The sequence below is a fragment of the Eublepharis macularius genome, chromosome 8 (assembly GCF_028583425.1).
Source record: "Eublepharis macularius isolate TG4126 chromosome 8, MPM_Emac_v1.0, whole genome shotgun sequence".
Lineage (NCBI taxonomy): Eukaryota > Metazoa > Chordata > Lepidosauria > Squamata > Eublepharidae > Eublepharis > Eublepharis macularius.
Window position 1 is genome coordinate 20,091,466 of NC_072797.1, and position 12,945 is coordinate 20,104,410.

A 12,945-nucleotide genomic window follows, 5' to 3' on the forward strand; every position below is an offset into this window, starting at 1 on the left:
TATTCTGGGGTGCTTAGCTAATGTGCCATTTTAGCCCAGTGGCAAGCCATTTCATCATGAAAACCCTCACCATTCTACTGTAACATGGCTTCTGGACTTTCTAGATTAGGATTGGCTAACTATTATACTTCTAGGGCCTGCTCTGTTCTCCAAACAGTCGTTGGTGAGCCAGAATTGTATTTTGCCATACAAGCTAACCTCTTCATAGGAGTGGACCCTGACTCAGGGCTAAAGGACATCGTTTTGTTTGAGAAGATCCTAGAGTCAGTCTTTGGCATTTCCAGTTAAAGGATCTTAGGTAGAAGGGGAAGGGAATGTCTTTTATCTGCCCAGGATTATGGAGACCCATTGTCTGTCAGAAAAGACTATATTGATCTGGAGCAATGTTTGATTCAGTATAAGACAGTTTTATATACTCATATGCTCAGACACTAAAATGCAGTTGATGCCATCTGGTAATAAGAGGCCCACAGTTATGGAACAGGTGCACTGAACCAGGGTATAAAAGCCAAAGAGAAATGTAACATTAAACTGTGGAATCTTCCTGTCTCGAAACATACACAATGGAAATAGCTTAGGATTTAAGTTTTTAATTGAACTTTCTATTACATATTGGTTAAAGTTAAGGACTACAAACAGTAAGACAAATTTGCTTCGGGTGGCCCATCTGGATCTTGTGGGAGGTGAATACTATCCAAAACATCTGGCACCATTGATAAAACGGTGGCTGGAAGGATCCCTATGGCAAGAGGGATCAGGAGTTACAATGGGGCAAGGAACATCACTTCATAAAACTGGCTTGTCATGTGGATAAAGTGATGGGCAGAACACCTTTAAGCTATACCCATGTGAACTCAAAAGTAAATGGAAATAGGGCAGTAGTATAACTAGAGAATGACAATAAGAGTACGTACCCAAGAAGCAATATGGAGAGAGTGCTGTAAATATGAGCATCAAAGGTCATGTAGATGGTTTCAAGTAGGTCGCCATTTTGGTCTGAATTAGAGCAGCAGGATTAGAGTCCAGTGGCCCCTGAGAGTCCAACAAGATTTTCAAGCTTTCAAGAGTCAAAGCTCCCTTTTTCAGATATCTGGAAGGGAAGAGGTAAAGTTGCTGCAGGCAGGGGGGAAACAAAGGCCAGTGGACTTTGTTTTCCCCATGCCTGCAAGCAGTCTTGTCTCCTCACTCGTGGGTATCTAAAGAAGCTGATACTCTCAAAATCTTGTTAGTGTCTAAGGTGCCACTGGACTCGAACCCTAAAGGTCATGCAGTATTTTTGACAGCAGTTACAATAACATTCAATTACGATCTGAATGAAATTAGTCTCACCTTGCATATGGCAGACTTGAATGTGTCTTGTCCTTGCTGGGCTGCCATAGATGAGCTAAGGAGAGTCTCACCATGCCCAGGGCCACCCTGGGGTTACCAATTAGGGCCACCCCTAGGGTTACCTGGGGCATGGAGAACTCCCAGAATTACAAATGATCTCCAGATGCCAGAGATCAGGCCCCTTGAAGAAAATGGCTGTTGTCGAGGTTGGACTTTATGACATTATACCCTGCTGATGTCCCACCCCTTCTAAACCCTGCCCTCCCTGGGCTCCGCCCCCATATCTCCAGGAATTTCCCAGTCCTGAGCTGACCACTCTACCAGTCCATGAAAGATAAAGTGTCCCATATGTGTGTGCTGAAGGACCGTCCCTAAGCCATCAGCCCACTGGGACTAATCCCCTCCCGAGGATGGGAGGGAGGATGGGACAAAAGCATATTTAATAATAAATGTCCCCTTTTGTCCCACAATATAGGTGCAATATGTTTCAAATGTTACCACCAGACTATCTTTACAGTCACTGCATTACAAAAATTAAAACATGTACTCACTCAGGCACCTCTCCGAAGCCTTCTAATTGTTTGGTTTCAGCAGCATATATCTTGGCATACTCTCTCGCCGTGTTCTGAACATAGCATTCCTAGACAAAAGAGGGCCCAGAGGAATGGTAAGAAATGAAAAACTATTAACACAGCAGGCTGTATCGGTGTTCAACAGGCAGCCCGTGCCCTGGAGGCTCGTTTTGCGAGTGACACTGCGTGCCTTTACCTGCAATGCCAGTTTGTAATTCTTTTTAACGAGTTCATCATTGTTCTTGGTCCCATAGGCAATGGCATTGTGCACCTTCAGAACACATGGGTGTCCAGGGCTGAACACTGGCACCAAGCCCTGCATGACTATGCTTCGGAAAGCCTTCCGGTGTACGCCTTCCCCAAAATGTAACTCTTCTGTTGTGATTCTCCCATGCAGGCTGTTACTGAAGTAACTATCACAGATGAAGTCTTCTCTGAACATAAGCTCTGAGAATTCAATTTCTTCCAAGCCTGCAAATATATAAATATACATATATATTTAAACCCAAAGAAACTTTATTCTGCACAGTAAAAGTTTGTGCAAAAATATGCATATCTGTGTTGTCAATAGCAAAGAGAACGCCATTTAGAAAAGCAAAAAGCAACAAACTAGGGGAAGAAGGCTGAATCAAAAGGGAAACAGGCAGGCTCCCTTGTGCGCGCTCAAGACCAGCCATGGCTCCTGTGATGGGGTGCAGAGAGGATCCCCCCTCTCAACACTATGCGCTTCTGAAGAGGGAAGAGGATGTGGTGCCCTAACTTGATGCAAAAGAAATGCAGGGACTGTGGCTGGGGCACCATGCAAGTACACAAATACTGAATGAATAGCAGTTGCCACAGTGAACCTGGGGCTGAAAATGGATGTTATCATCAATTAAGACATAAAAGATGACTTCCATTTTTGGCACCAGGTTCTGTTTATCCATTCAGTATTTGTATGGCATCGCAACTATGGCTCTGTGGTCTCCACTGCTGCATCTTTTTTTCCTATTGTACCGCCTTAACGCTCCTTGAGAAGGAAATTATATTTGGATACACAGTGGTTTGCGAAACTAGAATAACGATTTGAAGAAGCCCGAGTAGCTATCCTATTCCAGCACCTCCCATAAACAGAGTAAGATAATGATAATTCTGATATTCAGACAATTGTTCAGCTAAGCACACCAAATACTAGCATCACTGAATAACTAAATGATGGGAAAACTGGGCATGCAATTTGCTTGAAAGCATGCTGGGGGTTTTAACAACCTCAGAGGAACTCAGCAGCAAATCTGTCGGGATTTTGTCATTAAAGACAATAACTAATGATGGTGAAATAAATATTACACAAAACATGGTTGTTGTGGATTTTCCGAGCTGTATAGCCGTGGTCATGGCATTGTAGTTCCTGACGTTTCGCCAGCAGCTGTGGCTGGCATCTTCAGAGGTGTAGCACCAAAAGACAGAGATCTCTCAGTGTCACAGTGTGGAAAAGATCAGTGTCACAGTGTGGAAAAGACCTTTTCCACACTGTGACACTGAGAGATCTCTGTCTTTTGGTGCTACACCTCTGAAAATGCCAGTCACAGCTGCTGGCGAAACGTCAGGAACTACAATGCCATGACCACGGCTATACAGCCTGGAAAATCCACAACAACCATCGTTCTCCGGCCGTGAAAGCCTTCAACAATACATTACACAAAACTGAATGCAAGGATTATTATTTGAAATGCTGGTTTTGAGGCATGAAGCCCTCATTATCTTTCCTTCTTTAATGCCACTTGTCCACTTTTCCCTATTTATTTTATGCTGCATCGTTACATTAGAACAAACACAAGCAAATCTTACCGTAGTTACAAACCTGAACTGAGTCACCCCTTAATCCATTAACAGAAACAGTTTGTCAATATCTATTGTTCTAATAATTTGAAAGCACTAGAAATTAAATACATTTTCCTTTCTTTTGCACCTCTATATCTAACTAGCAGCCCAATCCTATGCATTTACTGAGAAATAAATCTCACTGCGTTCAATAGAGATTACTCCCGAGTAACTGTACTTAGGACAGCTGCATTCCACACTTTCCTGATCTAATTTTCAGTGCTATCCATTTTGGCTACTTCCACAGGGCAAGAGGGCTCTCATTGCTGCTCCAAAGACATTCAGAGGCAACAGAATATCATATGGTGAGTTTCCCTACTGCGGTCTCTTATGGCTGCCATTCCCTCCATGCCACCAGAGGGTTGTAGCTGTGGAAGGAGAAGGGTCTGTGGTTCGGTGGAAAAACATCTACTTGGCATGCAGAAGGTCCCAGGTTCAATCCCCAGCATCTCCAGGTAAAAGGACTGGGGTAACAGGTGATGTGAAAGACCTCTGCCTGAGAACCTGGAGAGTTACAGCCAGTCTAATCAGACAACACTGACCTTGATGGACAGATGGTCACATTCAGTATATAGCAGTATCGTGGTTTCCACAAGGTTTCACTATAGTGCTATAGCAATATGTCAATTACCAGTTAAGGAAAAAAGCACTTCAGGGACATGGGGAAATGGTAGCTTTGGGGGACTGGGATATGGAATCAGAGAATCATTGACTTGGAAGGGGGCCTTACAGACCATCTAGTCCAATCCCCTGCCCAATGGGAAATGTTGCCAATGGTGGTGGGACTGGGGAAAATCTGCACTTTCCTGTCCACAAAGCATCAACCCTGCTTTGACTGCAATATTTCCCAAAACATTATAGCAAAGCAGGTTTAGGAAATATTACAGGACCGTGGGGAGAAAAGCCAGAAGGTACATGAATGGTCCACAGTTCCAGACGGAAGCTCTGGACTGGACTGCTGCACTTTAAGACACAATATGGAAGAAAATACTTGTGTGGAAGTGACCTTAAATGCCAAGTCAGTTTTGGCAATGATAAACAAATCCCCTATTAATCTCTGTATTTAATAGGTCCTCGGCTGTCCCCTGCAGACAGGAAAATATGCCGAATGAGGCAAATCACCTTATGATTTGGGGATTACCCCTCCCAGTTAAAGGTAAGTGGGGGGAACTGGAGCCAATAGCAGAGTCAAACCAAAGCTTGGTGAGAAGCAGAGCCATTGGCAGGGGAAAGGAAACAGTGCTGCTAGTGGGGGGGGGGACTAGCAATGAGATTTTTCTTCCTCCACAACTTCTTGCCGTCCGTACCTACCTTCCTGATTAACCATGTCCATTGTATATTCTAACAAATTCATTGAGCAGCTTGGCCCTGCCATGTTTTGCACATAACTATTTCACAATTCTTTCCAAAAAATCTCAAATTTATTATATCCACAGCATAAGTGAAAATCCTTAATTTCTGCCTTGGGGCTGTTATGTTTCAAATGCCTGTCTTTCTATGACAAATGCATTTTCTTCATTGTTACCAGAGTCTCGCACTATTTCAGCATTACGTCTCAGGCCATCGAAGGGACTCTTTCAAAATTCTGCCCAAGCATCAAGTCACATTAGCAAAGGCAAATAAAAAGGTGTTCTTGGTGTATAAATGAAAAGCCATGCGCCTGTTTTAAAGGGAATGGAGTGATTAATCCTGCTTCTTCATGAATTCAAACAAATCAGACCACCCAGTCAAGTGGGTGAACTAGAGATGACTATGGATGACTATACAGCTGTCAAGGATAAAAGCTTTCTGGCAAAACATTATCTGTGTTTAACAACAACATTTGATTTATATACTGCCCTTCAGGACAACTTAACACCCACTCAGAGCAGTTTACAAAGTATGTTATCATTATCCCCACAACAATCACCCTGTGAGGGGGTGGGACTGAGAGAGCTCCTTAGAAGCTGTGACTGACCCAAGATCACCCAGCTGGCTTCAAGGGAAGAATGGGGAATCAAACCCGGTTCTCCAGATTAGAATCCTATCGCTCATAACATCAAACATCAAACATAATCACATATGTTGGCATGATTAAAGCCAGGACAACATGCATGGGGGAAAACGTATCTGGCATCTGAATTCTTTCTGGGTCATGTTATGATACAAGACTTGACAAAGACCACATATCTGAGTGTTGGGAGCACATGCCTCAAAACAGGCTTTGGTTATGCTTCTTTTCTTTTCATCTGAGTCCTTTATAGGGCCCCCTTCAGTGGACATGAAATTTAGACCTGCTGCATCCAAGAGTCATAAGGTTTTCCTATGGGAAATCAGGGGTATGAAGAATGGAGCCAAAAGAGGATCTGTTGAGGAACACGGATGGGTGATCTGTTCTCTGCAGTTTGGAAGCTCCCTTGGAATAAGGTTATTCAGAAGTAACAGGAAGACAAACTGAACATATTCAAATATCCCATTTCTTCTTTCGTACCACTTTATGTGTTTCGGTAACACAAAATGTCCAGATGTAAATCCTGGGGGGGGGCCCTTAAAAATTAATAAAAGCTGTGGACATGTATGCCCCTGCCTGCAGAAGTCAGGTGGTGATGGCCAAACAAGAGGGTTTTTCAGTGTGTGGTGCCCTATCTCTGAAATGCTCTCTCCCTTGAAGTTCTCCTGGTGCCTGCCTTCTTCAGATCAAAACATTGTTTTAACCCAGGCTTTAAACTGAGAGATTCGATCTCTTTTTAAAGGTGTTTTAAGGTCTGCTTCTAAGCCGGAGGACCGGGGGTGGGGGTGGGGTGGCTTGTTTAACTGTTAATGGTGTGTTTTTAATGGCTTCTTTGGTTTTGTTGTATTGTTTTAGTTGTGAGCTTCCTTCAAGCTGGTCTCTGGAAAGGCAGCATATAAATTGCCTAAATAAATAATAAAAGAAACACAGAGGTGTGATCCTGACTTTACACAATTCACCATACATGAAGTGATACAAATGGGGGTTGGTGGAATACTATACAGTCTTACCTTCAACATCTTGAAAACTTGAAAGATGTTCCAAGACTGCAAAGAGATGGAAAGCAATATGGTAATGATTCCATCTACAACAAAGCATCTACAATAGCTCTTGCAATGAAGAGACATTACCTTCTGAGGTCAGTTTGAAATCCGTAGTGGCCTTTCCATACGTATTCTTCAAGCAGCAGCAATACAGTCCTTGATCTTTCTTACCAGCTTGAACTATTGCCAAGGATACAGGAAACTCATCTCCTGCCCTAGAGGAGAAATTTAGGTTTGATTCTTATGCAGTGTTGGAAAGAACACGTAGCCCCTGCAGATGTTACATGAACCATTCTGCTCATGTGAACTAGGAGGCTGCCAGCGGCAGAGCTGCTTTCTCATGTGAATCAGGCCTTGCATGAATTTTCCATGCTCATTCAGGTTCTATTCGTGCAAACCACAAATGGAACCTGATTTACACTTATTTTCCTGATTCTGATTCAAGTGACTGGAAACTGAACACACATGGGAAAACCCATGTATTGCCTGATTCACATGAAATGGTGACTGCGTGTACTGGAGTGCATTGTGGGCACCTGCGCAGTCCTGTGTCTAGTAGGCTCCCAGTTCGTGTAAATGGAATGGAAAGTCTGCAGAGGGTTCGTGACAAAGACATAATCTTTCTTCTCTTACATGTCTACTTCTTTTATTTGTTGTTCAGTGGTTCTGCTTAAGGCTCTTTCATTTGTATTGTTTTATTTTCATCAGAAAATGAACTAATGATCTAGTAAACTACCCTAAACCCAGCATCAGCTGAATTACTGTTTATTGAAAAGAGCACCAAATGTGCAGGGATTAGCTCATTCTGCCATGTCTCAGATTACATTCAAGCTGTCTTCCAACAAGTTGGAAGAATTTCAGGATGCTGATAACATATTTTGATACAAAAGTCCACTTCTGGGACTTAAAAATATTAAAACAAAAAAAAAATTGGCTTCCCAAAGCCAGCTTCAAAACTAACCTCATTTAGTGCCAAAACCATATTTTAAAATTATTTTTTTCCATTTGTAAATTTGTTGGTTTTTGTTTTGTACAGGTGCTCTGCTAAAAGAATATTAGCTTTTGTATTGTACAGATGCCCTCTGAAAAGAATATCTTTTAAAAACATAAATGTATATTTAAATGTAAATATTTACCCAAATAACATTTTTGCACTGCAGGTTCATGTGTTATGTTTTCCTGGTACTCTTTCTCTGTTGTTGTCTACCATACAGCCCTGATATGCATAGGGGAAGTGGTGGACCAAGGTGTTTGCAAGGAGCAGCTGAATTTACAAGTTCTCCATAAATTTGAGGGTAATTGAAGGCACCCATCTTCTAAGAATATTTTTGGTATGGTGGTTAAGAGTGGCAGGACTCTAATCTGGAGAACCAGGTTTGATTCCCACTCCTCCGCTTGATGCCAGCTGGATGACCTTGAGTCAGTCACAGCTCTCTCAGAGCTTTCTCGGCCACACCCTCCTTACAGGGTGATTGTCATGAAGATAATAACACACTTTGTAAACTGCTCTGAGTGGGTGTTGAAGAGCGGTATATAAATTGAATGTTATTATTGTTGTTTGGCTGCAGTCTTAAGGCATCATTCATAGAAATTTGGTCACAGAATACTTAAAATCTGCCTCCATTTTTAAAAATGATCAAGAATATATGAACTCCCCTCCCTTTAAAAAAGTATTGCAAAGCACATTGTCTCTCTTTTAGTCTGCTTTCCTTATCTCCCAGGCATCAAGGGATGGTTGGTGCTAGGCTATAAATGGAAACAAACAAACAAACAAGCAACGCTTCTTGCATTTATTCTACTTACCTTCTGTGCACTCGAGCAAGAAGCTGAGAGTCTTTCATCCATGTAATAGTGGCATCTTCATGAATTTCAACAAACTGACAGCATAATTTGATATTTCCAGAGAAATCAGGGAATAATTCTGCTTGGATTTTCTTCAGCAATTTGGGGGCTTGAAATAATAAAAAAAACCCTCCTCAATTTAGTAAGATAAGCAAAATGCACAACAGAACCATGAGACTAATTTAGAGATTATATTTTTAAAGACGTTGCTCCTGCAGGCTGATCAATAAATCTAAAATTTGGAAATGATTACTGATGAACATTCTTTACATCACTATGAAACATGTGGGCTGTTCAGGTTTTGGTGGTGGTGTTAATTCTGTTGATTAAAAATAAGCCAACTTTTCACTTTTCTTAGAGTAAAGAAGGGATGGGTGAAACTTCTTTTCACACAGAGGTTTTCTCCTGGTTTGGGTGCCAACTTGCAGTGGTTTTTCTCCAAGCCTCCTCGTGTCCTTGTTTGCCATTTGTTGTCTTTTAATGGTTTCTTCATCCTTTCTCTATTATTTCTTAAATCAGATCAAACAAACAGATCAGAATGAAGATGTGAGGAATGCTGCAGCTCGACACCCAAACCTGAGGAAAACTTCCATGTGAAAAGACTCGCAATCTCTTTTAAGAATATTTTTTGTACTGATATTCATTTATATGTTCTAGGGGTGAATTATGGCACTGGCCATGGGATCTAGGACTAAGCACACCTATTCTTGGGCCAAATTCTCATTCTCCCTGGATCAAATGAAGCTTTTCTATCTGCTGACAAGTTAAGCAGAGTCCTTCAATATAAATCCACAGAGGGCTCAATGTGGTTTCATTTACTTTCAAGCCAAAGTATTTGTTTCTTTAATAAAAATAATGCACCAATTCACATGGTCAAAGGAAGTGATAGTTATGACATATCATCTGAGAAAAAGAAGGTAACAAAAGCCATGACTACAGTAGTTAATTTGTCAAGGCAGCTTTTGGGCAAAACCAAGGATGTAATGGAAGCATTTATTTTTCATCAAACAAATATTGAATTGGGAAGGGTCCATAACTCAAGTTTATGGTTCATGCTCTGCATAAAGAAGATTTCAGGTTCAGTCATTAGGAGGAAGACCATCAAAGACTTCTGCCTGTCTGGGAGGGATTCTGCTAAAGGTGTGTTAATGTATTCAAGGTAGATTGGGACCCCGTTCCTCCGGAGACCTACTTCCAGATGTTTCTGCACCTGTTACCCAATGGCCTCAGAATCAGAAGGGGGAGAGATTTCCAATACCTTATTCCTCCTCCTCCAGCCTGTCAGGGGGCAAGACTCTGCCCCCCCCCCTCCTAAAGTCCCCCCAAGCTGCAGCAAACCACCAGAGCTAAGGTTGCAAGCCTGGGTTGCAAGCCTGGGTTGCAAGTCCTGGGTTCTATAGACTACATAGGTCAGTTGCCCTGGAGGAAACAGTAGCTTGGGAGGGCAGATCGTATAGTATGCCATAAAGATCACATACCCACTGAGCTCCCTCTCTTCCCAAAACTTTGCCCTCCCTAGACACCACGCCCAAATCTGTAGTAGTTTCCAAAGCCAGAGTTAGCAACCTGGACTAGCATTTCTTTCAAGGGACAGGCTTCCAGTGTGATGCTCTAACCCTCTTCTTCTTTGGATCTGGCAAATCCGAGGAATTCCCCATCCCTGGACAATGTATTGTTAGAATATCATTTTCTGAGCATACCTTTGCTGTCCTTTTTTGAAGGCAGTTTCCATTGTTCTCTCTTATCTTCTTTCTGACTTAGCTCCACTTTCGAGACTCTTTTAAGACCACTGGTGCTGTTGCAAGCATTTTCTTTTGCTTCAAGACGCGGCTTCTTGATTTGCACCTTTGATATCATCTTCTTTATAGTTTCTTGCTTATGTTTCACTTCCTCGAGACTACTGTGAGCCGAGGTTGCCTTGCAGAGTTTGGATGTCTCTTGCAATGTTGCCCTCTCTTCTTTTAGTGCACATGGAGCTTCTGGAGTTTCTGCTAAAGGGTGTGGCAGATGTCTGCCCTGTGGGAGCTTGTCCTGAGAATAAGATCTGTTCTCAGAAGGCATGATATTGACTGAGGCCTCTATCATGTCCCCTGATGTATTTAGATTTTTACTCTCATCAGTTGTGAATGTTCCAGCATGCTTGTGGCTTGTAGATGTCCCTACACATTCTCCTGTAGACGACCCAGTTTGTTCACTGTAAGGGTACACATAGTCTATGCTTTCATGCCAAGAATGAATTTCTTCTGTATTCATCATGAGCACCCTCATATAAGGCTCAACTTCCACTTCCTCTAGGTCACACTCAAGGAACTTTTGACATTTCCTGGTATCCCTTTCACAAGGGGTGATTTGGATCTGGTGCTCTCCTTTCATTTTTTGGTGCTCTTTCTGTTGTAGATCAGTGCTATGAAGCCAAGAATGTATCTGTTCTTCAGGATCCACTAGAGCTCGCATGTAAGGCTCCACTTCAGCTTCCTCAAAGTCATGAGAAACAGATATTTCTGTTTGTCCTGTGTCTCTCTCATATTGGACAATGTGGATCTTCTTTTTTTCTTCCACCCTTTGGTACTGATCCTGCCTCAGTTCAGGTGCTTGTTCACCCATGTCCTTCTCAACTTTAGTCTGCACGGAATCAGTAGGCATTCGATTTCTAGCCCTAGAGAATTCTGCCCCCGAGCATTTCATGCTACACTCTTTGTTGACATCTTCTTGATTCCTCTCTTGAGAACAAACAATGCCTACCATTTTGCTAGCACCCTGACTGTCATTACCTGGACTTCCATGCTCATTTATAGTAGCTACTGCATTTCCAAAATCAGGTGTACAGCTTGTAATATCCATTCCCATTCCTTTCTCAATTGCACAAAGATCATCAACAATGCTAGATTTCTTCCCTGGTATTCTTTGTTGAGAATCGGATGGTAGGATCTCCATGACATTTTCTGACTGTGGGGCAGTTTCTTCCGCCATTGCTCTACACTTCCTTTTTTCTTGGCTTATGATGTCCCCTAAAGTACTTTTGTATGGCTCCTTTATGTCAGTATCATCTGGCTCATCCCAATCTGCTATAGAGGTAACGGCTAGAACTAAATTATGTTTTTGCATGTGATAGCTATAATTCCCTGCGTCAGGTATAACTTGAAAATCTTTACTATTATTACCTGTCAAAACATGATAAATGCCACAATTACTGTCATTTTGTGCAGTCACATCTAATTTGGTTTCTTTCTCCTGAAGGTTTTTAGCATGAGGCTGCTTTTCAGTGGCACCATCTGTACAATGAGCATCTTGTTTGGTATAAGGTAACGGGCCAAGGTCATAAGCAGGTACCTCCCCTAACATTTCTTGGCCACATGCTAAAATATTGTTTTGAGCTTCTGTAAATCTGAGTGGGGATTCTGCAGCGAGAGACGAAAAAGCATTACCCACCGTAATCTTCCCTTCCTGAGAGGGAGGCATTTGAATAGGCCCGTTATTGTCTGACTGTGTTTGGCTTTGGTTATCGTCCAGGTATATTTCTACATTGAAGAGACTGCCGCTTAAGAAACGAACAGATGGCTTCTCTGTGCTATGTCCGAAGGCAGCACCTACACACATGGCATCTGTTTCTACAGCTAGGGCAAGAGAATTCTTGCCCGTAGATGTATTGCTGCATGTTTCATCTGTTTTTAGCAGGCGGCTACAATTCGTGTAGTCTTTCCTTACTCTTTCAAGCGCAGTTGCCAGCTCGGTGACAAGCTGATTATCTTCTATTAAATTGCCTGGCACAGGCTGATGCTCAGGGCTTACATCTCCAGTAACGTTCAGTCCTTTAACCTCCTTGGCAGGGTCAGCCCCAGCTGCTAAACTCTTAACCTCCCTACTTGTGCCAGTGAAGTCATAGCCGCACTCCTCTTCCTCATAAAGAAGCTTCTCTAACTGCTTGTGCATCAGTGATAAATCAGCTTCTCTAGCCTCGAGTTCTGAGCATTCCAAGGTTGCCTGGAAATCCACTTCGGATAGACCTTCAGCACTGGGAGAGTCACAGATTGTTTTTACCTCCTTGATCTCATGGGGCTTAGTTCCGCATGCTATTCCTCTTTCCATTTGCCCATCAGGGACAGCCTGAGGAGTCGGAATGTCGCATAAGCCTTCTTGATGAGAAATGGAAAGGGTGTGATCAAGGGTGTCAAGTGATACATCATTGCTTACTGTATAGTCCCAATTTGTAACTTGAATGGTTTGACCTGTGCATGTTTCCCGTTGGTTAGTCGCTTGAGTCTGATATGGTAGAGGAAGGCTTGTGGAGTTTTCCAGTGCTGCATTGTCC

General features: G+C 42.5%; 1 protein-coding gene across 1 annotated transcript in view; it reads right to left on the bottom strand.

Moving 5' to 3' along the window:
• The window catches only part of ALPK2 (alpha kinase 2), a 34,079-nt gene extending 22,150 nt beyond the window's left edge, over positions 1–11,929 (bottom strand). The window contains exons 1-6 of the mRNA XM_054986925.1: positions 10,337–11,929; positions 8,598–8,745; positions 6,882–7,009; positions 6,762–6,797; positions 2,098–2,372; positions 1,881–1,969 (exon numbers count right to left, since the gene is read on the bottom strand). Coding sequence (XP_054842900.1) covers positions 1,881–1,969; positions 2,098–2,372; positions 6,762–6,797; positions 6,882–7,009; positions 8,598–8,745; positions 10,337–11,741 — 2,081 coding nt within the window. The 5' untranslated portion in view covers positions 11,742–11,929. The remainder of the gene's footprint in view (positions 1–1,880; positions 1,970–2,097; positions 2,373–6,761; positions 6,798–6,881; positions 7,010–8,597; positions 8,746–10,336) is intronic.
• Between the last annotated feature and the right edge of the window lie 1,016 nt (positions 11,930–12,945).